The following is a 26,341-nucleotide window of genomic DNA, read 5'->3' as shown; positions in this document are numbered from 1 at the left end:
AGCAGCACACCCAAGGCAATCCCATAAGTGTTCAATAGCACTGAGATCTGGACTGCAGGTCCGTTTTTCCATCCTCTCCACTCCACTTCAGGGTTCCGTGCTAAGACCACTTCTCTTTACATTACACATGCTTCCATTAGGCAGTATCATTAGAGAACATAGCATATGTTTTCATTGCTAGGTAGATGATACCCAGCTTTATCCATGAAGACAGACACCACACACACCAATTAGCTAGACTATAGGAATGTATTTAAAACATAAAGACCTGGATGACCTGGATTCAGATAAAACTGAGGTTATTGTGCTCTGCCCTAAAAAATTTGAAACATGGTTTCTAACCAGATACTTACTCTGAATGGCATTACCTTGGCCTCCAGTAACAGTGTAAAGAATCATTTTTAAATGAATCTTTTTTGACCACAGTATGTTCTTCAGTGTGCATATTAAACTGTTTTCTTTTGATTGCACAATATGTCTAAAATTAGAAATATTTTGTATGAGAAGACTACTTTATGCATTTATTTCTTCCAGGCTGGACAATAATTCATTATTGTCAGGTTGTCTTAAAAACTCCCCAAAAAGCCTTCAGTTGATCGAAAATGCTGCAGCAAAAGTAATAATATATAAATAAAACTGAATTGAAATGAATTCAACTGACCACTGTAGTAGGGACCATGCTTACAGTTGCTGCGTATCATGCACCAATCAGCTACCTAATTGTCAGCACCTAGTGTAACAGTATAGTAGAATCAGCTGCTCGGCATTGGCAGAGAAGGTTTGGCAACTGTGCATTTTCCATTTTCATATGTGTTTTCCTTACAAATGTGGCACAATTTAGGGGGAAATAAACAGGCTTTCCAACAATATAAGAAGAAGGATGGTTACAACAAAGATAACTGACCAAACACCAGGGCTGGTCTAGCATACCAGGCATTTTCCCGGTGGGCCATCGCACTTTTGGGCCGATGTGCCAGCCTGAAGGGCTGCTGCGTAGCAACCGTACAAGCACTGATAGCAGCTCGTTGGTTCATTTTCATTACTGACAGTGGATTTCCCAATTAAATCTCTCAATATGACCGGCGCCTCCCCTACCTTCGCTGTTGTCTCACGTTTCTTGTAGAAAAAGTTTAGTGTGGAAGAAGTGGCAAACAAAAAAAAAAAAAACAGGCCCCACAGTCACAGAAAGCTGCTGCTGCTAGCACCAAGCCATCCTGTTCTATCCTGGTATTAATGTAATAGGGCTGCAGAAAAGCAGATGCCAATACAGATCACTGGTGCATCTCAGGTCCAACATAGAGACAGGCAACAGTCCACACCCTTACAAGATCTAACACTTATTTGTCTTTCCTCAACATTTTTCTTCTTTTTTGTGAGAATTCATTTATCATTTTTCTTTTTGTTTTGTTTTTTTGCCTGTTCTATCCAGCACTGTTTCAATCAGCATTATTGTCTGAAGGCCAAGAAAAAAGCCCATCAGATTGCTATAGTGGTCAATTTGACTGTCATAGTTTATTAGTTTATTAGTTATTTGAGATGTTCCGAGAGAGGTGGAGTCTAAGACCCCACTCTACACATAGACAAACAGGCACACACTCAGATACAAACAAACATACATTCCCACCCCCATTTCACATATACTCAGCAGCTGGTGTCAGCACAGCCCCTCCCAAGAACCCTCAATGTCTACATGTATTTAAAATTGAGAGCACCAGCACCAGAGGTGAAGCAAAATAAATAGACCGTCTTTTGGACGCCCATCCCCAAGGCCCAATATGTATGCGTCATGAGAGTGGAAGTAATGTGAGCCTCTAAGTGGTGGAATAAAATTGAGGCACAGGTGGCCTGGAGAGGAAAAAGGACATATGCCTCCCCTGCACCTCAGTGACGCACCTGTACCTCAAGGCCCTGCATGTGTGGTGGTGTGAAGGAGCGGGAGGAGAGATGCAATTGCGGATGGGGCGGAAAGGATTGGCAGTGGGGGCAAAGTACCCTATTCTTGGAGCCAGCTCCCCTGCTGACCCCCATGGGCATCCCTGTTCCCCGAAATCTACCAAGGGCAGGGGGCCTGGACCAATCCAGACGAGGGCCCACAGCAGCAGCACCACCAAGCCCCATAGAGCACAGGGCGGCCCACCTGTCCCCACCGCAGAGGACAAACAATGCCCACTCTACATTCAGTCAACTCTCAGACTACATAAGACAATAGACACCAAGGTTAGGTTTATCCGCCACCTCTGCTAGATCCCTCCCACTTATAGAAGCAGCTTCTGCTTCAATCAATCAATCGATCAATTAAAACAGAATATTATGGATTTCAAAATCTTATTTGGTTTTCATATGTACCTATTTTCAATGATATCAACTTTAATAGCAGGAAATTAACTCTATACATATTCTTTTTTTCTATTGCCAAATTTTTCAAGTAACTTATATTTGACAACAACATAAAAAAAAACCATGAAATTCTGTTTTTGGTGCTACCCCCCAATATTTGTATGTACCCCTATGAAAAAATTCTGGAGGCACCCCTGCTAGTACCAACTGTGGAGAAGTGAAGAAGAGATGGAGAAAGTGAAATTAATGTGGTAAGAAAATAGATGGAGAAACATAATTATGAAGGGAGAGTATCACAGATTACCAACTTGTTTCAATCAATCAAACAAGATGAAATATATACATATATACATTACATATATTGCCGTCTGAACTAGAAATGCCAGGGCTTTTTTTTGTCCCATTTCAGCTCTGCCAAACACAAATTTCCTTACATTTTATATATTTATTATGGGGGTCTTGAGGCAATTGTTGTGATTTTGCGGTATATGAATGAATAAACGTTAATATCTATACACAAACTCTTGTAGTAAAATGACAATTGGAGAATTTCTATGTGGATGATGAGTAAATTTAAACTAGTGATTAGCAAATAATATGAAAATCTGCAGTATTAGTATTTGATAATGAAAAGAAATTTCTATTCTACTTATCCACTGAAAAATTCACTTGTCCCTAACAGGTAAACAAGCTTCAGTATTAAGCCCTGTAGTGTTCTGTTAGTATTATTGTAACCTAACAGCAATTTGGAGTCTTCCACTGGACTGTAAGTTAGGGCAGGCTGGGGAGCAGTTAAATAATGTAGTGATATCCAGATGCTGTAACAAATTATATTGTATAGACAAAAAGGATTAGCAGACCTTTGTATGCATATGACGTGGTAGTAAATACATTACATTGCAAGTGACTAGCAGGTGTATATACAGCTTTAGGCATAAAGTTGTTGATTTACCGATATAGCAGTGGGTTACGGTGCATGTGATCACTCACTGAACTTCAGAGAGTGTGAACAAAAAACATTTAGGTTGTAGACCGCGTACACACAATATTATCAGATGGTGTCGATATCAGAATTATATTGTTTAAAAGAACCTTTTTGTACAATAAATTTTTTAATTGGATATTTAAAATGGAGTGGTCCCACCGATGGTTACTTGAATTTTTGACACCATCATGTCAACATGCCAATGCCCAGAGGAAATGTAGTACTACAGTGAAACAGTACAAATCACAAATAAATTGTTGTCTACTTGTTATTCTTTATTAAATTTTATTTTAATTTTGCATTATTATATTTTCCTTGTTGACAGATTGTTGTTGTGAGAAACAGTGCTTTACTTCCTGTTCTGTTCCGCAGGGATGCCAGTTTGGTTTTTCATGAAGATTGCCCCAATCAGAAATGAGCAGGACAAAGTTGTCCTGTTTCTCTGCACTTTCAGTGACATCACTGCCTTCAAGCAACCGATTGAGGATGAATCTTCTAAAGGTGGGTTGGTTCCAAAGTGTGGGTAATCTTGACAGAGATAAAAGACAAACATAGAAAAGGCTGAAGGAACAGAATAGGAGCACACAGCTGGATTAACCTAAGGATATAAAAAACAGAAACTCAAAACTTTAGACTTGAAATAACAATATCAAAGGAAATTTTACCAGGTGTAGGGAAAAAATAAACATAGACATATAAACATTAGGAAATGGCTGACAGCTCAATTCCAACAATACATAATCCTCTTTCAAATAAATAAAACTCTAGAAAGAACCAAAAACCCCAAAACTCATAACATAGACAGCCCCAACAGCAAGTGTGCCAGAAGTGTAAAAGGGTCAAAAAGCTATTATCCTATAAGGATCACCTTAGCCTTCATTCGCATCCACTCAAAGTCATCCACTGAGCATAAATATTTACTATATTGAAGAAGAAAGATGTGTAAAAGTATTGTGAGCTTACTTGGGAAAAGTGACGAGACAGAAATCTCAAATATGAACAGGAATTCATAAATACTGATGTATCACCCTGTTTCAGAAAATCATTTCTTCTGTTGACATTTGGGCATTTATTGAAGAGGAACAATGCACAGAACTCTATAAGCCTCAGCCTTAGGTAAGGTAAATAAATAAAAAAAATGGCAGTGGTGCCACTATCGAAACTTTGGGGCATTACTGGAGATTGACAATTCATCTCTTCTTCCACAACATCGCAGGATAAAATACTGTCCTTACTCAAGAGTACACTTTAGCTAACTTTCAGAAGAGTTGATTCTGTTAATCTGGACATAGTATTTTCAGTGTTTCCTTACTTATCCAAGCGACTTCTTCGGTTTTAGCTGAATGCAAGTTTCCCCAACCTTATAGAGAGTACATTTGTACACTGTAAACCCGAACAAGTTGACTGAACTTAAAACTTTTGTGGAAACTGATTACCTCAAAAGATTTAAGTACAAAAACTCATATCTTCTAAGTATGGGGTACTCAAAATTTGTATTTATTGTTAACCTAAAAATTTTAAATTATATTTTATATTTTATTAATTGAGCTTTACTCAAAGACTGTATACTTTAATTTCAATATTTTTGTGTTTCTTGTAGTTTATTATTTTGATGCAACACAATGCAATTATATTACAACCTAAACTCAAATTATCTGATTATTAATTAAAAGATATTTATGTTGTGAGTGTAGACTACTAAAAAAAAAAAAGTACGGAAATTCAGTTACTTTACATTTTGTTTATTTAACATTTTTTCATGAAAATTTAAAAACATCACAAATGTTTTTATAAAACAACTAACATGGACATCGGCACCATAAAGTGAGCATTATAAATTCTGTGTAGAACATTTATCTTTTTATAAACTCACAAAGGACGACATCAGTCCTAATTGCATCTTTCTCAAAATACACAAAAATGCAAAACAAAAAGTCAAATACTAATCACTTTTTTTTAAATAGAAATGAAAAACAATTTTTTAAAATGGGTACAAAGACGATCAGCTTCCAAATAACCAGATAAGGCAGTCAAGTATAGGAAAATTAGGTAAACTGATGGAGTTAAATCCACCCAAAGCCTGTAGTAAACTTAAAGTGCTTAAAGTGCTTCAAACAAAGTGCTCAGTAACAGAGTGCGTGTCCTGACAAACATTGCCTTATATTCCTTAACAGCATGTAGGCAGGGGTTTCAGGGGTTTGCCGTCATCAAGCCCCATGAAGATATTTTGGACTAAGGCAAATGTGTGAACCAGCTTCCTGGGGTAGTCTAAATGCAGAGCATAGATCAAGCCAAACAATAAAGCAAATGCATTTGCAAATCTGGGAATATCACGCATCACCTAGTCGCCTTTCACCAAAACAGCCATGCTTGAGGAAGTAAAATGGACTGGACTGGGAAGCGCCGTCGGTAACCACTGTGAGAAGGGCAACTGGAGTGTCAATGAGGGTCGACTCATCCAATGTGTCCGCCTGGAATAGACACAGTATCAATGGTAAATGGCCTGTATTTGTATAGCGCTTTACACATTCAGTCATCCAGACATTCACACCCATTCACACACTGGTGATGGCAGCTACATTGTAGCCACAGCCACCCTGGGGCGCACTGACAGAGGCGAGGCTGCCGGACACTGGCACCAGCGGGCCCTCTGACCACCACCAGTAGGCAACGGGTGAAGTGTCTTGCCCAAGGACACAACGACCGAGACTGTCGGAGCCAGGGCTCGAACCGGCAACCTTCTGATTACAAGGCGAACTCCCAACTCTTGAGCCACGATCGCCCCAATTAAATGAGTAAGGTTGGTTTGAGAGAATGTGACAAGCATGACCTGTAATCTAGCAAAACATTCAGCAGTGTAGTGGGTTACTTTGTAACGAGTTAGGGTACTCTACTTTTTTTGAAAAATGTACATTAACGTGTTAGCTTCTTGCATTACATAATTTGTATTTTTATTATTTTTCTAAAAAAAAAAGTAATTTTTTATTTCATGACTTTATCTCAAAAAGAAACTAAATCTTGACTTCAGCCTGGTTTTTGGGCCACCTGCAGCATAGCCATAGTGCTGTGATACGCCTGTGCCCTGCTCCTGACCTGTGTGTGTGTGGGTTTTCTACAGAGAGGGTATTTTGTTTGTACAATTTGGTAGCTGCTAGGGTATTAAATTGTATTTAAAAAAATCCATAGCATTTTATCTTACTGGCAGAATTTAAGTAATGCAAAAATACACTTACATTACATGTCTAAAAGAATTCTGGGTCCTCCTCCCGCAGGTATACAGGAAGGGCACGAAGTACTGCAGTGCGTTTCACATTGATATCAGGCGCCTCCTAAAAAGGGAAAAGAAAAGTTCATTTAACGCAAAGTTTTCAGTTTTTTGGGGAGAATACATGTTTAAGAAACTGCATGACATCAGACTCTACTAAATTTTGGAGACTTTTCTTTTAAGATACAACCTTTCTGTCTCTTGTGACAGAGAGTATGTTTCTTAATCATTTGACAAAAACCCTACACAGTATTTTAAAATAGTGTTCTCCAGATCAGAGCTGTGATCTATATAGAACATGGGGTTCAAAGCAAGGAAAAATTGTGTGTTTATCAGTGAAACTTTTAATTTGTGTTAATTTTATCATTATCAATATATGAAATCTTCACCTTAAGGGACTTAATGAATGGTTTCTTCAATAGATCTTTCAACTCACCTGTGTTTACTGTCTCCACCTGAAATTAATTGCAGTCTGAATTTTTTTTTCTTCTGTCTTTTTGTCTTTGGCCTTCAGCCTTGGAAGAAAAAATAAAAATATTGAAAACCTTATCAGCACACTAAATATACAACACCTTGCTATATTTCAATTGTTTTAGATAGAAGTTGCCACTGCTAGCTAAGTCACTTTTGAATGATGCTAATGAGAAGAAAAAAAAAAAAAACCTGCCGAACAGTGAGGCTGCTGTTGTAAAAACGCCAACTTTCTTGCGTTGTGTTTTAATCGGTTAAAACTGTAAAACTGACGACATAATCTATGTTTGAAAAAGAGCGCGAACAACCGCGAACAACTATTCACCACCTGGGTCTGTGCTTTTTAACACAACAGCGCATTCGAAAACAAGTTATTGGCTGCAACATATTAATATACTTGCTTTTTTACGGAAAAAATAAACATAACGAAGGTTCAGTTTTACTTACAAGTTTCTCCAAATGTGTTCTCCAGTCGCTCGAGAAGGGCAGCCATATTGAACAGAATTTTCTGTCAACGTCGTTCAGGTTAGAGAGAAGACGTCATGACGTCATGACGTCCACATGCGGAGCTCGGAAAAAAACATTTACTCAAAAATCATAATTAAGAAAGCAGTATTTACTCTTAACTTCTAAGCCATGTACAATTATAACTGTTTGAATCGTTAACCGAACAGAAAAGTTTTAAGTTGTTTCAACTTTGTGAGGAATTTTAATTGTTATATCCACAAACTTTATAAGTCAGGTAGACTGTTGGGGTTTACAGTGTATGATTACTGAAACTAGCACCACTGACGAACGATGGGCTGTGAGGTCAGTTTCTTGATTATTAATATGCACATTGTCATGATTATTAATCAACAACCACTGATCATGACATGCCGTGAGTACCATTCACAGAGAGTTGGGGAATGGCTGCAATCTCAGCATTGCAATATAGTAAAAGATGTAACGTCCTCAATTCAGAGATAGTCTTTCCCCACTTCACGTAAATGGCCTCCTTGACTCCTTGCTCAAACTACTGTTCCTCTCTGTCCAGGATGCGTGTATCCTCATCTTGGAGTATACATGCATATGTATAAAATTCACCTCTCCCCCCTGTGGATGGTCTTTATCCTTCAAGCTCAGGTCCTCTGCAAGAGGCCTGGGAGCTTTAGGGTGCTGCACAGTGTCTTTGCTGTTCTTAGGACTGAGCTGCTCTGGACAGATCTCGGATGTTGTTCCTGGGATCTGCTGGAGCCACTCACCTAACATGGGAGTCACTGCACCGAGTGCTCCGATTATCACTGGGACCACTGTTACCTTCACCCTCCATATCTTCTCAAGCTCTTCTCTGAGTCATTGGAACTTCTCCAACTTCCTTTTTCCTGATGTTGCTGTCATTCGGTTTCGCTACATCTATCACAGGGGTCGGCGTGCGGCTCTTTAGTCGTTATAGTGCGGCTCCTCGTGGTTTGGGAAAATAAATTAGAAGTATTCAGCTGAAGTGTATTTTATTTATGTTAGTTCTTTTTTACCTTGTAGTTCTAAATTGGAAGATTATTGTGATATTGAAATATAAAAATAAAATTATATTTTATTATTTTTTCATCACTCAAAATAAGCATCACACTCGCGGAAGCCGGTATACCCGCCGAAACGCCGTGCATTTATCGAGACTTTCTTTCTCACAACAGTTTTTGTTTGCTGGATCATTTTAGTTCAGCGTCTTTCCTTTTGTTATATTTCTTTAAGAGTTCAAAATGTGTTAATTACATAAATAAAATGTAATTTTCTCTGTAGCACTTCATGGATTTCATAAGTAACACACCTTAGTTGTTCACACAAAGCATAAAGGTAAAAAACAGTATATACAGTGTTATCTTCATTTTAGATCTCAAAACGTATTTGTGGCTCCCAGTGTTTTCCCAAATGGCTCTTTGGGTCTTAAAGGTTGCTGACCCCCCTAATCTATCACTACGGCCATTTTCCTCTGCTTCTCCACTACTACTATGTCTGTTTGGTTAGCCATCGCCATTTTGTCTGTCTGTGGAAGTCCCCAGGATCTTAGCTAGGTCATTCTCAACCACCCATTTTGACCTCGGGACTTCCAAGCCATATTCGGCACAGATGTTTCTATATACTATGCCGGCCACTTGGTTATAGCGTTCTATGTATGCCCTGCCTGCTAGCATCTTGCACCCTGCTGTTATGTGCTAGATTGTCTAAGGGGTATCTTTACACAGCCTGCACCTGGGGTCTTGCCCGGTGTGATAGACCCCAGCCTCTACGGATCTTGTGCTCAGAGCTGGTTTCTGTGGTGCCATGATTAGTGCCTCTGTGTTATCTGTCAGTCCAGCTTTGTCCAGCCACTGGTAGGATTTATGGATGTCAGCCACTTCCTCTATCTGCTGGTGGCACATACCGTGAAGGCATCTGTCCTTCCATGATGGTTCCTCCTCTTTCTTGGGTTTCTGCTGCCTGAGGTATTCACTGAGCATGCAGTTGGTCCTGGCCATTTTTCTGATGTACTCATGAATGTTTGTTGTCTCATCCTATACTGTGGTACTGACACTCAGTAGTCCCCGGCCTCCTTTCTTCCACTTAGTGTACAGTCTCAGGGTGCTGGACTTGGGGTGAAACTCTCTATGCATGGTCAGGAGCTTCCTTGTCTTGATGTCAGTGTCCTCTACCTCCTTTGACCAGCTTATTATTGCAGAAGGGTATGTGATCACAAGCAGGTCGTAGTTGTTGATAGCCCGAATGCGGTTCTCCCATTCAGTTGACACCTCAGGACTTCCCTGACCCTGCAGGTATTTGTTGGGTTCAGTTTTTCTAGCAGCCTCTTTATGGTTCCCATTTGCCTGTGGGATTCCCAGGTACAGTGGGGCAAAAAAGTATTTAGTCAGCCACCGATTGTGCAAGTTCCCCCACCTAAAATGATGACAGAGGTCAGTAATTTGCACCAGAGGTACACTTCAACTGTGAGAGACAGAATGTGAAAAAAAAATCCATGAATCCACATGGTAGGATTTGTAAAGAATTTATTCGTAAATCAGGGTGGAAAATAAGTATTTGGTCAATAACAAAAATACAACTCAGTACTTTGTAACATAACCTTTGTTGGCAATAACAGAGGTCAAACGTTTACTATAGGTCTTTACCAGGTTTGCACACACAGTAGCTGGTATTTTGGCCCATTCCTCCATGCAGATCTTCTCGAGAGCAGTGATGTTTTGGGGCTGTCGCCGAGCAACACGGACTTTCAACTCCCGCCACAGATTTTCTGTGGGGTTGAGGTCTGGAGACTGGCTAGGCCACTCCAGGACTTTCAAATGCTTCTTACGGAGCCACTCCTTTGTTGCCCGGGCGGTGTGTTTTGGATCATTGTCATGTTGGAAGACCCAGCCTCGTTTCATCTTCAAAGTTCTCACTGATGGAAGGAGGTTTTGGCTCAAAATCTCACGATACATGGCCCCATTCATTCTGTCCTTAACACGGATCAGTCGTCCTGTCCCCTTGGCAGAAAAACAGCCCCATAGCATGATGTTTCCACCCCCATGCTTCACAGTAGGTATGGTGTTCCTGGGATGCAACTCAGTATTCTTCTTCCTCCAAACACGACGAGTTGAGTTTATACCAAAAAGTTCTACTTTGGTTTCATCTGACCACATGACATTCTCCCAATCCTCTGCTGTATCATCCATGTGCTCTCTGGCAAACTTCAGACGGGCCTGGACATGCACTGGCTTCAGCAGCGGAACACGTCTGGCACTGCGGGATTTGATTCCCTGCCGTTGTAGTGTGTTACTGATGGTGACCTTTGTTACTTTGGTCCCAGCTCTCTGCAGGTCATTCACCAGGTCCCCCCGTGTGGTTCTGGGATCTTTGCTCACCGTTCTCATGATCATTTTGACCCCACGGGATGAGATCTTGCGTGGAGCCCCAGATCGAGGGAGATTATCAGTGGTCTTGTATGTCTTCCATTTTCTGATGATTGCTCCCACAGTTGATTTTTTCACACCAAGCTGCTTGCCTATTGTAGATTCACTCTTCCCAGTCTGGTGCAGGTCTACAATACTTTTCCTGGTGTCCTTCGAAAGCTCTTTGGTCTTGGCCATGGCGGAGTTTGGAGTCTGACTGTTTGAGGCTGTGGACAGGTGTCTTTTATACAGATGATGAGTTCAAACAGGTGCCATTCATACAGGTAACGAGTGAGAGCCAGAGATTTTCCTTGTTTGAGGTGACCGAATACTTATTTTCCACCCTAATTTACAAATAAATTCTTTACAAATCCTACCATGTGGATTCATGGATTTTTTTTTTCACATTCTGTCTCTCACAGTTGAAGTGTACCTCTGGTGCAAATTACTGACCTCTGTCATCATTTTAAGTGGGGGAACTTGCACAATCGGTGGCTGACTAAATACTTTTTTACCCCACTGTACTTGTAGCTGGTAAGCAAACTGAAGGGGATCCTGATGTGGCCTGACAATAGGTCAGAGCTGGTCAAGGATAAGTCTTTCCAGTGTCTTCATGACATGGGAAGTTAGTGCCACAGGTCTGAAATCCTGGGGGCCACTGGGACCCCAGTGTGTCTCATTCCCTGTGCGTCTTTGGCACAGGAATGAGGCATGATGTCTTCCACAGCAGTGGGACCCTCTGCATACTCAGACTCATCATGAACAGTTTATGAAGGACTCCACAAAGCTGGGTCTTCAAGACCCAGCTTTGTGGAGTCCGAGTGCTGGTCTTGAAGACACAGGGACTCACCCCATCTGGACCAGCAGATTTTCTTGAGTGGAGTCTTCTCATTAGTCTCTGAACCCGGGCATGAGTGAAAGTGATAGATGGGGGAGGGGTGTCAGAACTATTACAAGGGGCAATGGTGCCAGGTGGTAAGAGAGCGAGAAATAGTGGTGTAGCTGTGTATTACACGCTGACTAGAGGCAAGTCAGAAGGGTGGTGATCATTCATTGCAGTGATGAATCTGTTGAAAAACACATACAGCTCATTAGCTCTGTCCTCACCGCCCTCAGCTCCTCTGCTGTTAATTGGCCCGAATCCAGTGATTGCCTTCCACACCTTTCTCATGCTGTTCTGCTGGAGTTTCCAAACCAGCTTTCTCTTGTAATTGTCTTTAGCCTCTCTGATCTTGCCCTTCAATAACAAATGAACCATTCTGACCATTCATATACCTATCAGTTGATGTTAGAGAGATACTCCCATACAGCTTATGACAAAATTTAATCCGAAGTGATTGATGGCCCTAATCACGACCTTTTGACCTCCCCCCTCCCCCCCGGAAGTGTGTAATGAGCGTGACGAATTGCATCCGGAGAAGGGGGGGTGAACCCCGGAAGCGCGCCATCTGTTGCTAAGCGTGTCGAATTGCATCCTGAGAAGGGAGGGGGGAAACCTCCGGAAGCGCGCCATCTGTTGTTGGGAAAAAAAAGTTTTTAGAGGGAGGGAGTGCAGCGGGGGAGGAGAATAAAAAAGCAGAGAGGTGGAGTCCGTCACAATTTCTAAGGCACAGACGCAAGATGGATTTCCTTCTGCAGCCCAGCAGCGTTCCTGTGTCCGATGAGATCTGCTCTCCCAAAGAAGAAGAAGGCTTTGAATATGACATATTCAAATACAGCATATTTACTATGGAAGGCCTCGATCCGGACCTTATGACCCTACCGGAAATACTCCGGAAGTGTCTAGTCATTTTCAGACCTGATGCGTCATGTTCCATAAACATGAGGGGAGGGATATGGTTCCTGAAGCACAGCGGTGATGCAGCAGCTGATTCTGTGCTGTATAGAGAGACAGAGCGGCAGTTAGTTTTCCGCAAACTCATAGTTTGAATTCTGTTTCGATATTATGACAATTTTCTCTGTTTTTTACAATAGCGGGTGCAATTTTACTTTCTTAAGCTGCACCGGCGTTTGTAATGGGAATAAAGACTGACTTCCTGTAGAGATTTCAATAGTATTTTATTTTCCTATAATACAGACGCAGTAAAAAAAACCTTTAAGATACACCATAGCTTGTGATGAAAAGAAGAACTTTCTATCCGCTTGTAACCTACAGGCTGCCTATGTGTAAAAAACGAATAACTATCCCTTAGTGAATACTACTTTTCCTTTTGAGAGACTGAAAAACAAACCATAATTGCCGTGACAGGCGATCTTGTTTCACACACACACACACACACACACACACACACACACACACACACACACACACACACACACACACACACACACACACACACACACACACACACACCGCGGGCCAAGGAGGAGTGAGACGGCGGAAGAGTTTTTTTCTTCAATACTTTTACAATAGGTTTTCTCAATAGATAGAAAATGATGACGCTGAGGAGTCAACAGCCGATATTATCATTGCTTGTAACCCAGTAAATAATTTCGTACATCTCCCAATAAAATAAGTCTTAGTGGAAAAAAGCTCATTTTCGAATAAGTTTATTAAAGCACCCCCCCTCTGTGGAAAAGAGTCAACCATGAGGCGAGTTTTGTCAACAGCAATTGTCCATTTGGTAAAACAAATATCCGCCTCAAAGTCGTATTTTACCGTTGCAGAATGTGGAAAACAGACGGCGTTCGCAAGAAGGCAATCAAAAAAAAAAAAAAAAAGGAAATTTGGTACCTCCAACTCTCCCGACTGCGCGCGCGCGCACACACACACACATACACACACACACACACACACACACACACACACACACCGCGGGTCAAGGAGGAGTGAGACGGCGGAAGAGTTTTTTTCTTCAATACTTTTACAATGGGTTTTCTCAATAGATAGAAAATGATGACGCTGAGGAGTCAACATCCGATATTATCATTGCTTGTAACCCGGTAAATAATTTCGTACATCTCCCCATAAAACAAGTCTTAGTGGAAAAAAGCTCATATTCGAATAAGTTTATTCCCCTCTGTGGGAAAGAGTTTTTTTCTCAGAGTCAACCATGAGGCGAGTTTTGTCAACAGCAAGAACAACTGTTGCCCATAAAGTAAAACAAATATCCGTCTCAAAGTCGTATTTTACCGTTGCAGAATGTGGAAAACAGACAGCCCTCACAGGAGGCACCATAGTTAAAATATTTAAATTTCAACTAAATTTGTAGTAATGATCGGATTTCCTCACTTATCTACACCACACTCCTTGTCCTTGATTTCTTATCGTTTCTTATCGTTCCTCTGTCCCTTAATAGAAACCACATATATAGAAACTATCCTCCCTTTCAGTTGTCTTTTGCACTTCCATATCGCAAAGCAGTTACTGTAGGTTATTTTCTGCTTATGCATTAATGTAATTAATTAACTTATTTATCCTTAAGTAAGGTAATGACTTGAGTTCTAATGCTTTTTGTCTCTTGAGTTAGCTGTCAATGTGGGATTTTTTTCCCCCTTTTGTCCAGTTAAAGCTGCCTTTCATTCTTCAACACAGCTTAAACTCTAATAGGTAAGCTTTCTTGTAATTTCTTAGTTCTGCAGGCTTCTTGAAAGACATCCGAGACTCTTCTTTGGATGCTGGCTGCCTTTTGTTTTGTTTTCTGTCAAGATGATCCCACACTGCTTCGATTATCTTGAGGTTCGAACCCTGGAGAGATCAATCCATGACTGATGCGTTGTTTCATCCAGGCATACTTTGACTACATTGGCAGTATGTTTGCGATCATTGTCGTACTGAAAAATGAAGTTGAAGCCAATCAGACACTACGTGGTATTACATGGTCGATCAAAATCTGGTGGAACTTTTCTACATTCATAATTTGATTAATTTGGATAAGAGCTCCAACAACACTGGCTGAAATCCAGCCTCAAAGCACGGTAGAGTATCCACGCTGTGTTAAAGACGGCTATAGACATTCACTGTTGTATCTCTCTTCGGACCTCTTCCATGCATATTTCAAATTTGGATTCATTACTCCATAAGACATATTACAGCTGATTTCTTTTTCCAGTCAATTTCTTGTGTAATTTGGCACACCTCAGCCTTATTTTTCTCTGTTCTCCTTCCTTAAGAATGGCTTATTAACAGCCACCCTTCCAACTCAGATAACTTTTGATGAGGTTTCATGAAATGTTTACAGCACTTGAGTTACTCGCCACGGCCATCCTAAATGCTAAAAACACTAAACTTTAATTCTAAATTACGTAATTAACGTTAACCAGAAAAAACAAGCCAAAGTCGAAATGTTGCTGAGCTGACCTGTGGTATGCTATGTCTTCTAAAGCACGTATAATGTAAACAGAACTGGTCTTTGCACAGAAGCCTGTGGAGCTTCATAATTAACCTCAGTGTGTGAAGAGGACTCTCCATTTAATAATAGCTGTAATAAAATGTTATGGCCGACGGTGTTAAACGCTGCACTTGGGTCTAGCAGGGAAGATTTCAACTTTTCAATATGAATGAAGGCTGAAAACTGATTAGATTAATGTCTGATGATCTTTTCTGTGCTTCTTCAAGTTTGTAACACCAAACATATTAAAGGATGATGTAAGGCTCACAGGAAGAGTTTAATTAGACACACATTTACTATTTTTCTTTATACTCTTTCTTTCTTGACATGTTTAATATGATTACTATCAGAGGAGAAAATGAACCTTGTGTAGTCTAAAAACTTTTTTATTTAATCAAACTGTAATGTTGTTGAACTCTGACGGACGTGTCTTTTAATCTTGTCAACAAATCCTTAATCATCTAAATCTGCCATTTATCATCTTGTAAAATGTTCCCTCTGCTTCTGTTGCACATCTCCCCCCCGACACTCTCTGCTTCACCTGTCCTGTGCAGCTGGTCCAACCCCTGCCTGCCTCCTTAAACTGGGGTGTTTAAATCTCTTTACCTCTGTTGTGAACTTCACACAAAGTTTATGGTAACAAAATCAAACTGACGAGGATCTCGTTTGAAAAACACACACACTCACGAGACAAAATAAAAACAGACTGCTCAAAGCAAAAGCAGAGCCCTCACAGCTGGTAGTACAAACACAGTGACAACATGCGTATTAGATACCCTCAGTGCCAAAAGCATAAATATGAAAAAATGTGATCACCAAGAATATCCTAAAAATGGCATTGAGGTGCGTGTTACAGTAAAGAAAAAAAAAAAGTAGCCAAATTTTCATCGGAAAATGTTGAATTTTAGTAAAAACAATGCTCTGTAGTTTGATACTGTCGTTACAGACAAAGCAGATGTTTAAAGCCTTTGGACGCACATTTGAAACGCACTCATTCTCCTTATCAGCTGGAAACATTAAAGCCGTAAAATGACTTTTTCAAACGGATAAAAACTATTGAACAGCAGCAATGTTGAGCCTGTTCCAAAATTTGAATGTACATGTGTTGAAGGTGCGGGTCTTGTTGAATTATTAAACATACTTTCTTTAATTTTTCGAGCCACAAAAACAACAACTTTTAATTTTCTTCTGCTTGAGTATCGGCCTCGGGTAGCTCTACTTATCATTGCTCAGTCAGTTGTCTGTTTGTGCTACTTTTTTTCAAGGAGCAGTGGATTATTGGTAAGGGTGACTTTATGTGTTTAGCTACTTAAGTGGAAGTACTGTGGAAAGTTTTACCTTACATACATAGATCTACCAGTACAGCTTCTGAGGTATCTGTTTACAAAAATGTTATAATCTATTCAAAGATTCTTTGCAATTTTACATTGATAAACATTATCCTTAACACATTTGGCCCACATAAAGTACTATGGCCATCACACGGTCATTTAGAATTGTTTAAATAACTCGTGTCTTAAGTCCTTCCATCAAACAGAAAATTAAAAAAAAAAAAAAAAAAAAAAAACATGGTTCACTTTTACATCACAAAATGTTAGAAATATAAGCCGTTCATAACAACCTGAAAGGCTGGGAGTTTAAAATGCAAACCGATGGAAGCAGAAGTAGAAGACTATAATGTCTCAGAGCACATGGTGTCTATTAATGTGTAGACATGTATAAATAAGAGCTTAATAAAGATGCTTAATTTCTTAAGAAATAAACAGGTGGAGTGATCTTTATCAAAAGTGGATGTTGCATCTGTGGCTAAACCCCTGTACCCAAAAACTTTAAAAATCTACTGTGTGTGAGGCTGTGTAAGTAAAGCTTGCCCTTCACACCTGCGTGTAATAAACCATTTGTTGGGGGTTGTGGATTTGGCACCTCAGCATTGTGAAAGTGGGGAAACATGTTTCTGGCTGTGCATAAGATTCCTCCTTACAACTTAGAATCTCAGTTCTAAATGAAATTCAGATGTTTTTTTTAAGTATGGCTAATGTATTAATTGACTTCTAAGGCGCGCGCACACACACACACACACACACACACACACACACACACACACACACACACACACACACACACAGAGAAGAAGAAGAGGGGGTCGTTTTACTACACATCATAAAAACGCAATCATTCATCTTCCAACTGTATCTTTCTGTTCTGGCTTTAGAATCATAGGTTGTTTACTGAGCCGTACTTTGGGAGTCATACTGTTGTGATACTGAGGAGAAAAGGGTAAGGTTTGATAGACTAAACCATTACACACACAAAACTTGAATAACCTAAAGAGTGTGTGAGACTGCTAGCTGTGTTGTTCAGCATTAAACTCATCTACAAATGTGTTAGTAAAGAGCGACTTGTACTTCTGTCCCATTAAGCAACGGTTTAACAAATTTCACTGCAAACTATAAAAGGAATCTGGATTTATATAGAACATAGTAGTGATGGATTAAGTGCAGGAAACACTAGTATAAGGTGTCTATTGAACAAATCTCCTTCAGCGTTCAAAATGACCAAAGTGAGGCCTACAGGCGTTTCTCTCGATTGGTTGTGTTCAGGGAAAAAGCAGCTAAATACACTGAGACTGCTCCACATTGTTAGTGAGTTAACTCTGGACATCTGTAGGTTTTGTCAAACTTGGAGTGAACAAAAGCAGAACAACAGTAAAAGATGCAGACAGTGAAAGTCTGGTTTATTTCATGAACACAATGAAACATTTTACAGTCCACAGAGCAAAGTAGCATACATGATAAATAGATACACATAACACGGACAGTGAGAAGTAAAACTCGTCGTCTTACCACATGTTATATTCTGTAAACTTAAAATAACCACAGAAATTAGAGTTTAGTGTTTTAAGTCATCTATTAAAAAACATGAGTCAACATTACTGAAGTGACGCTTTAACGATGCGTCTTATCACCGTGTTTATGATGATAAAACATGTTCTCTCGTTAGTAGTTGTCTGCGCTGTCACTTGTCATGAAAATGTCCAGAGCCAGGGTTCCTCTTTAATTACCATTGATCATTAATAGGGTCACAAAAGATTTGTCACATTATCCCCATAAACAAAATTGCTTTTATAGAAATCACTGTGATACAAATATTTAGATTCTTGATTCACAATGTGCACGAACTCAAAATCTTTAGAGGTTCATATTTATAAAGTATCGCAAATAATACATTTATACCATTGTATGAGCTACACTTCTTGTAAAAAACTGATTGAAAAAAGCTCCTGTCGTGACCTTCCTTCTGTGAGGACACACACACACAGAGAGAGAGAGGGGGAAGATCATTAGGATTGGAGGCGTTTTTGGATTTTCACTTATTGTTGGCTTTACAGTCACATAAAATTCATTCCAATTTTTTTGCCTTTGCTTCAATTAAGGTGTTTCTTTAAATCTACAGCAGCTTCCTTTTCAAAAAGTTTACTGACATAGTAAGGAAGTAGCTAGGGAACTCAGTAAGTATGAGCAACAACAGCTTAGGGACTGTTTCTACAATAAAGAGGAATTCATCATCATCTGCAGTTCATCAACAAAAAAAAAAAAAAAAAAAAGTGCCATTAAAAACAATTCAGCAGATCCTCAAAGTATGGATACAATCTGTTTTCAGCTGTAGAGGTACGCTTCACGTACTTATCAACATGCAGTTTAGAGGCTTGCATTAGAGTGCTTTGGTACTTGGGCCTCTTTTATTTAGCACGGTTACACCATTGTGTATTTAGCTATATAAATATGCTCAAGAGTCTATTGTATGTTTGTCATGCAATTAAAAATTCAAAAATATAATTTTTAAATCAGTAACTTTGCAAATTTAGCGCGGACCCTCACCCCTCCCTCCGGCTCCCACGGCCCCGCTGTCACCGTAAGACTCATACTCTTCCCCCACGTATGCTGCTATTTCCCCGCGCCCCAATAATTCTTGTCCTTTTTCTGTTGCAGCCTCCCACAGTCCCGTTTTCGGCGTTCCTGCGCGACTCATCTCCCGGTCCCTTGGTTTCTCGAGTTTCACGCGTGTTTTCCTTCTACCCTCCCGGGACACCTTCAGTTAAAATAAAGTTTATTTTCTCGTACTCCTGTGTGTGTTGGCTCTGCTTCTGGGTCCAGCTTGTGCGCTGAACTTCGGTTCATGACACTAATAGTTTTAAATAGAGCACCACAAACAACAGGTATTCCTTTAGAAATACACTTTTCTTGTGTTACTTCTAAAAACTACAGATTCTTAACTCTGCAACAGTTAGACAGAGTTGGTTACAGTTAGGCCCTCAACAGTCAGCAAAACAAGTCATAAAACAATAAAAGAGGCTGCCTTATCAAGAGCATCCCAGCACTGTAGTTCCATTACAATCAGTTTCCTTTATTTTATCTTATCATGTCAGAGGCCAACTGAAACCAAGTCCACCTATATAAAAACACCCCATCAGACACACAGTAGTTTCCTCAGCACTTCACAATTCCCCCCAAGGTATAGCGTTTTAACTTTTTATTTTTTCGGATCCCAGACACAGCGGTGTGAGGTAGTTAGCACACAGTTTGGACGTGTAGAAAACATTGCTTGTTTGGAACACATCAGCAGAGAGGTAGAGTTCATAGCTGTTCATAAGAGTTTAATTTAATCAAACCTCATTTTACGGATCTAAGTGGCTCCTCATCACTAGCCAATTCACCATTTTATTTAAATATCTGAATTTTCGGAATGAGGATCCAAGCGGGACACAGAGGCTGCTTTAACGCACCAGAATGCAAATATAAATAAAAGCCTGACTATCCTGAGAGCCTAGCTGCAGCGAGACCTTTCTTTCACACGGATTCCTGGATGTGCGTTGGATCCGACTTTGCTACCCACACAGAGCGTTTCTGACAGTCGGGCGCTGCTTATACAATAGAGAAAAGCAACAATACACCGTGTGTCTCTGCTCCAAGGTAAGGATGTCTGTTATACCCAGCGCATAAATGTCTCTGTGTTAACGCTGATTATTCAAACCCTGTTGAAAATGTGACACATTTGTTATCCAAAAACATTTCCTCTAAATTTGCAAAGTTACTGATTTAAAAATTATATTTTTGAATTTTTAATTGCATGACAAACATACAATAGACTCTTGAGCATATTTATATAGCTAAATACACAATGGTATAACCGTGCTAAATAAAAGAGGCCCAAGTACCAAAGCACTCTAATGCAAGCCTCTAAACTGCATGTTGATAAGTACATGAAGCGTACCTCTACAGCTGAAAACAGATTGTATCCATACTTTGAGGATCTGCTGAATTGTTTTTAATGGCACTTTTTTTTTTTTTTTTTTGATGAACTGCAGATGATGATGAATTCCTCTTTATTGTAGAAACAGTCCCTAAGCTGTTGTTGCTCATACTTACTGAGTTCCCTAGCTACTTCCTTACTATGTCAGTAAACTTTTTGAAAAGGAAGCTGCTGTAGATTTAAAGAAACACCTTAATTGAAGCAAAGGCAAAAAAATTGGAATGAATTTTATGTGACTGTAAAGCCAACAATAAGTGAAAATCCAAAAACGCCTCCAATCCTAATGATCTTCCCCCTCTCTCTCTCTGTGTGTGTGTGTCCTCACAGAAGGAAGGTCACGACAGGAGCTTTTTTCAATCAGTTTTTTACAAGAAGTGTAGCTCATACAATGGTATAAATGTATTATTTGCGATACTTTATAAATATGAACCTCTAAAGATTTTGAGTTCGTGCACATTGTGAATCAAGAATCTAAATATTTGTATCACAGTGATTTCTATAAAAGCAATTTTGTTTATGGGGATAATGTGACAAATCTTTTGTGACCCTATTAATGATCAATGGTAATTAAAGAGGAACCCTGGCTCTGGACATTTTCATGACAAGTGACAGCGCTGACATCTACTAACGAGAGAACATGTTTTATCATCATAAACACGGTGATAAGACGCATCGTTAAAGCGTCACTTCAGTAATGTTGACTCATGTTTTTTAATAGATGACTTAAAACACTAAACTCTAATTTCTGTGGTTATTTTAAGTTTACAGAATATAACATGTGGTAAGACGACGAGTTTTACTTCTCATGTTATGTGTATCTATTTATCATGTGTGCTACTTTGCTCTGTGGACTGTAAAATGTTTCATTGTGTTCATGAAATAAACCAGACTTTCACTGTCTGCATCTTTTACTGTTTTTCTGCTTTTGTTCACTCCAAGTTTGACAAAACCTACAGATATCCAGAGTTAACTCGCTAACAATGTGGAGCAGTCTCAGTGTATTTAGCTGCTTTTTCCCTGAACACAACCAATCGAGAGAAACGCCTGTAGGCCTCACTTTGGTCATTTTGAACGCTGAAGGAGATTTGTTCAATAGACACCTTATACTAGTGTTTCCTGCACTTAATCCATCACTACTATGTTCTATATAAATCCAGATTCCTTTTATAGTTTGCAGTGAAATTTGTTAAACCGTTGCTTAATGGGACAGAAGTACAAGTCGCTCTTTACTAACACATTTGTAGATGAGTTTAATGCTGAACAACACAGCTAGCAGTCTCACACACTCTTTAGGTTATTCAAGTTTTGTGTGTGTAATGGTTTAGTCTATCAAACCTTACCCTTTTCTCCTCAGTATCACAACAGTATGACTCCCAAAGTACGGCTCAGTAAACAACCTATGATTCTAAAGCCAGAACAGAAAGATACAGTTGGAAGATGAATGATTGCGTTTTTATGATGTGTAGTAAAACGACCCCCTCTTCTTCTTCTCTGTGTGTGTGTGTGTGTGTGTGTGTGTGTGTGTGTGTGTGTGTGTGTGTGTGTGTGTGTGTGTGTGTGTGTGTGTGTGTGCGTGCCTTAGAAGTCAAATAATACATTAGCCATACTTAAAAAAACATCTGAATTTCATTTAGAACTGAGATTCTAAGTTGTAAGGAGGAATCTTATGCACAGCCAGAAACATGTTTCCCCACTTTCACAATGCTGAGGTGCCAAATCCACAACCCCCAACAAATGGTTTATTACACGCAGGTGTGAAGGGCAAGCTTTACTTACACAGCCTCACACACAGTAGATTTTTAAAGTTTTTTTGGGTACAGTGGTTTAGCCGCAGATGCAACATCCACTTTTGATAAAGATCACTCCACCTGTTTATTTCTTAAGAAATTAAGCATCTTTATTAAGCTCTTATTTATACATGTCTACACATTAATAGACACCGTGTGCTCTGAGACATTATAGTCTTCTACTTCTGCTTCCATCGGTTTGCATTTTAAACTCCCAGCCTTTCAGGTTGTTATGAACGGCTTATATTTCTAACATTTTGTGATGTAAAAGTGAACCATGTTTTTTTTTTTTTAAATTTTCTGTTTGATGGAAGGACTTAAGACACGAGTTATTTAAACAATTCTAAATGACCGTGTGATGGCCATAGTACTTTATGTGGGCCAAATGTGTTAAGGATAATGTTTATCAATGTAAAATTGCAAAGAACCTTTGAATAGATTATAACATTTTGTAAACAGATACCTCAGAAGCTGTACTGGTAGATCTATGTATGTAAGGTAAAACTTTCCACAGTACTTCCACTTAAGTAACTAAACACATAAAGTCACCCTTACCAATAATCCACTGCTCCTTGAAAAAAAGTAGCACAAACAGACAACTGACTGAGCAATGATAAGTAGAGCTACCCGAGGCCGAGACTCAAGCAGAAGAAAATTAAAAGTTGTTGTTTTTGTGGCTCGAAAAATTAAAGAAAGTATGTTTAATAATTCAACAAGACCCGCACCTTCAACGCATGTACATTCAAATTTTGGAACAGGCTCAACATTGCTGCTGTTCAATAGTTTTTATCCGTTTGAAAAAGTCATTTTACGGCTTTAATGTTTCCAGCTGATAAGGAGAATGAGTGCGTTTCAAATGTGCGTCCAAAGGCTTTAAACATCTGCTTTGTCTGTAACGACAGTATCAAACTACAGAGCATTGTTTTTACTAAAATTCAACATTTTCCGATGAAAATTTGGCTACTTTTTTTTTTCTTTACTGTAACACCCACCTCAATGCCATTTTTAGGATATTCTTGGTGATCCCACCTTTTTCATATTTATGCTTTTGGCACTGAGGGTATCTAATACGCATGTTGTCACTGTGTTTGTACTACCAGCTGTGAGGGCTCTGCTTTTGCTTTGAGCAGTCTGTTTTTATTTTGTCTCGTGAGTGTGTGTGTTTTTCAAACGAGATCCTCGTCAGTTTGATTTTGTTACCATAAACTTTGTGTGAAGTTCACAACAGAGGTAAAGAGATTTAAACACCCCAGTTTAAGGAGGCAGGCAGGGGTTGAACCAGCTGCACAGGACAGGTGAAGCAGAGAGTGTCGGGGGGAGATGTGCAACAGAAGCAGAGGGAACATTTTACAAGATGATAAATGGCAGATTTAGATGATTAAGGATTTGTTGACAAGATTAAAAGACACGTCCGTCAGAGTTCAACAACATTACAGTTTGATTAAATAAAAAAGTTTTTAGACTACACAAGGTTCATTTTCTCCTCTGATAGTAATCATATTAAACATGTCAAGAAAGAAAGAGTATAAAGAAAAATAGTAAATGTGTGTCTAATTAAACTCTTCCTGTGAGCCTTACATCATCCTTTAATATGTTTGGTGTTACAAACTTGAAGAAGCACAGAAAAGATCATCAGACATTAATCTAATCAGTTTTCAGCCTTCATTCATATTGAAAAGTTGAAATCTTCCCTGCTAGACCCAAGTGCAGCGTTTAACACCGTCGGCCATAACATTTTATTACAGCTATTATTAAATGGAGAGTCCTCTTCACACACTGAGGTTAATTATGAAGCTCCACAGGCTTCTGTGCAAAGACCAGTTCTGTTTACATTATACGTGCTTTAGAAGACATAGCATACCACAGGTCAGCTCAGCAACATTTCGACTTTGGCTTGTTTTTTCTGGTTAACGTTAATTACGTAATTTAGAATTAAAGTTTAGTGTTTTTAGCATTTAGGATGGCCGTGGCGAGTAACTCAAGTGCTGTAAACATTTCATGAAACCTCATCAAAAGTTATCTGAGTTGGAAGGGTGGCTGTTAATAAGCCATTCTTAAGGAAGGAGAACAGAGAAAAATAAGGCTGAGGTGTGCCAAATTACACAAGAAATTGACTGGAAAAAGAAATCAGCTGTAATATGTCTTATGGAGTAATGAATCCAAATTTGAAATATGCATGGAAGAGGTCCGAAGAGAGATACAACAGTGAATGTCTATAGCCGTCTTTAACACAGCGTGGATACTCTACCGTGCTTTGAGGCTGGATTTCAGCCAGTGTTGTTGGAGCTCTTATCCAAATTAATCAAATTATGAATGTAGAAAAGTTCCACCAGATTTTGATCGACCATGTAATACCACGTAGTGTCTGATTGGCTTCAACTTCATTTTTCAGTACGACAATGATCGCAAACATACTGCCAATGTAGTCAAAGTATGCCTGGATGAAACAACGCATCAGTCATGGATTGATCTCTCCAGGGTTCGAACCTCAAGATAATCGAAGCAGTGTGGGATCATCTTGACAGAAAACAAAACAAAAGGCAGCCAGCATCCAAAGAAGAGTCTCGGATGTCTTTCAAGAAGACTGCAGAACTAAGAAATTACAAGAAAGCTTACCTATTAGAGTTTAAGCTGTGTTGAAGAATGAAAGGCAGCTTTAACTGGACAAAAGGGGAAAAAAATCCCACATTGACAGCTAACTCAAGAGACAAAAAGCATTAGAACTCAAGTCATTACCTTACTTAAGGATAAATAAGTTAATTAATTACATTAATGCATAAGCAGAAAATAACCTACAGTAACTGCTTTGCGATATGGAAGTGCAAAAGACAACTGAAAGGGAGGATAGTTTCTATATATGTGGTTTCTATTAAGGGACAGAGGAACGATAAGAAACGATAAGAAATCAAGGACAAGGAGTGTGGTGTAGATAAGTGAGGAAATCCGATCATTACTACAAATTTAGTTGAAATTTAAATATTTTAACTATGGTGCCTCCTGTGAGGGCTGTCTGTTTTCCACATTCTGCAACGGTAAAATACGACTTTGAGGCGGATATTTGTTTTACTTTATGGGCAACAGTTGTTCTTGCTGTTGACAAAACTCGCCTCATGGTTGACTCTGAGAAAAAAACTCTTTCCCACAGAGGGGAATAAACTTATTCGAATATGAGCTTTTTTCCACTAAGACTTGTTTTATGGGGAGATGTACGAAATTATTTACCGGGTTACAAGCAATGATAATATCGGCTGTTGACTCCTCAGCGTCATCATTTTCTATCTATTGAGAAAACCTATTGTAAAAGTATTGAAGAAAAAAACTCTTCCGCCGTCTCACTCCTCCTTGGCCCGCGGTGTGTGTGTGTGTGTGTGTGTGTGTGTGTGTGTGTGTGTGTGTGTGTGTGTGTGTGTGTGTGTGTGTGTGTGTGTGTGTGTGTGTGTGTGTGTGTGTGTGTGTGTGAAACAAGATCGCCTGTCACGGCAATTATGGTTTGTTTTTCAGTCTCTCAAAAGGAAAAGTAGTATTCACTAAGGAATATTTATTCGTTTTTTACACATATAGGGTAGGCAGCCTGTAGGTTACAAGCGGATAGAAAGTTCTTCTTTTCATCACAAGCTATGGTGTATCTTAAAGGTTTTTTTTACTGCGTCTGTATTATAGGAAAATAAAATACTATTGAAATCTCTACAGGAAGTCAGTCTTTATTCCCATTACAAACGCCGGTGCAGCTTAAGAAAGTAAAATTACACCCGCTATTGTAAAAAACAGAGAAAATTGTCATAATATCGAAACAGAATTCAAACTATGAGTTTGCGGAAAACTAACTGCCGCTCTGTCTCTCTATACAGCACAGAATCAGCTGCTGCATCACCGCTGTGCTTCAGGAACCATACCCCTCCCCTCATGTTTATGGAACATGACGCATCAGGTCTGAAAATGACTAGACACTTCCGGAG

At 39.4% G+C, this 26,341-nt stretch overlaps 1 protein-coding gene across 2 annotated transcripts in view; it reads left to right on the top strand.

Annotated features, from left to right (window-relative positions):
* The window catches only part of LOC146667432 (voltage-gated delayed rectifier potassium channel KCNH1-like), a 124,471-nt gene that overhangs the window by 7,760 nt on the left and 90,370 nt on the right, over positions 1-26,341 (top strand). The window contains exon 4 of one of the 2 annotated variants that reach the window (XM_085409119.1): positions 3,695-3,823. In XM_085409119.1, coding sequence (XP_085265245.1) covers positions 3,695-3,823 — 129 coding nt within the window. Of the gene's footprint in view, positions 1-3,694; positions 3,824-23,662; positions 26,314-26,341 lie in introns of those variants that run through there. The other variant, XM_085409120.1, reaches the window with a different exon arrangement.

The sequence above is a fragment of the Rhamphochromis longiceps genome, linkage group LG6, assembly GCF_057381845.1.
Source record: "Rhamphochromis longiceps isolate RC_006_pf linkage group LG6, R_longiceps_female_GT1.1, whole genome shotgun sequence".
NCBI classification, from domain to species: domain Eukaryota; kingdom Metazoa; phylum Chordata; class Actinopteri; order Cichliformes; family Cichlidae; genus Rhamphochromis; species Rhamphochromis longiceps.
The sequence above is the reverse complement of the archived record's forward strand: the minus strand, read 5'-3'. Positions and strand labels throughout refer to the sequence as shown.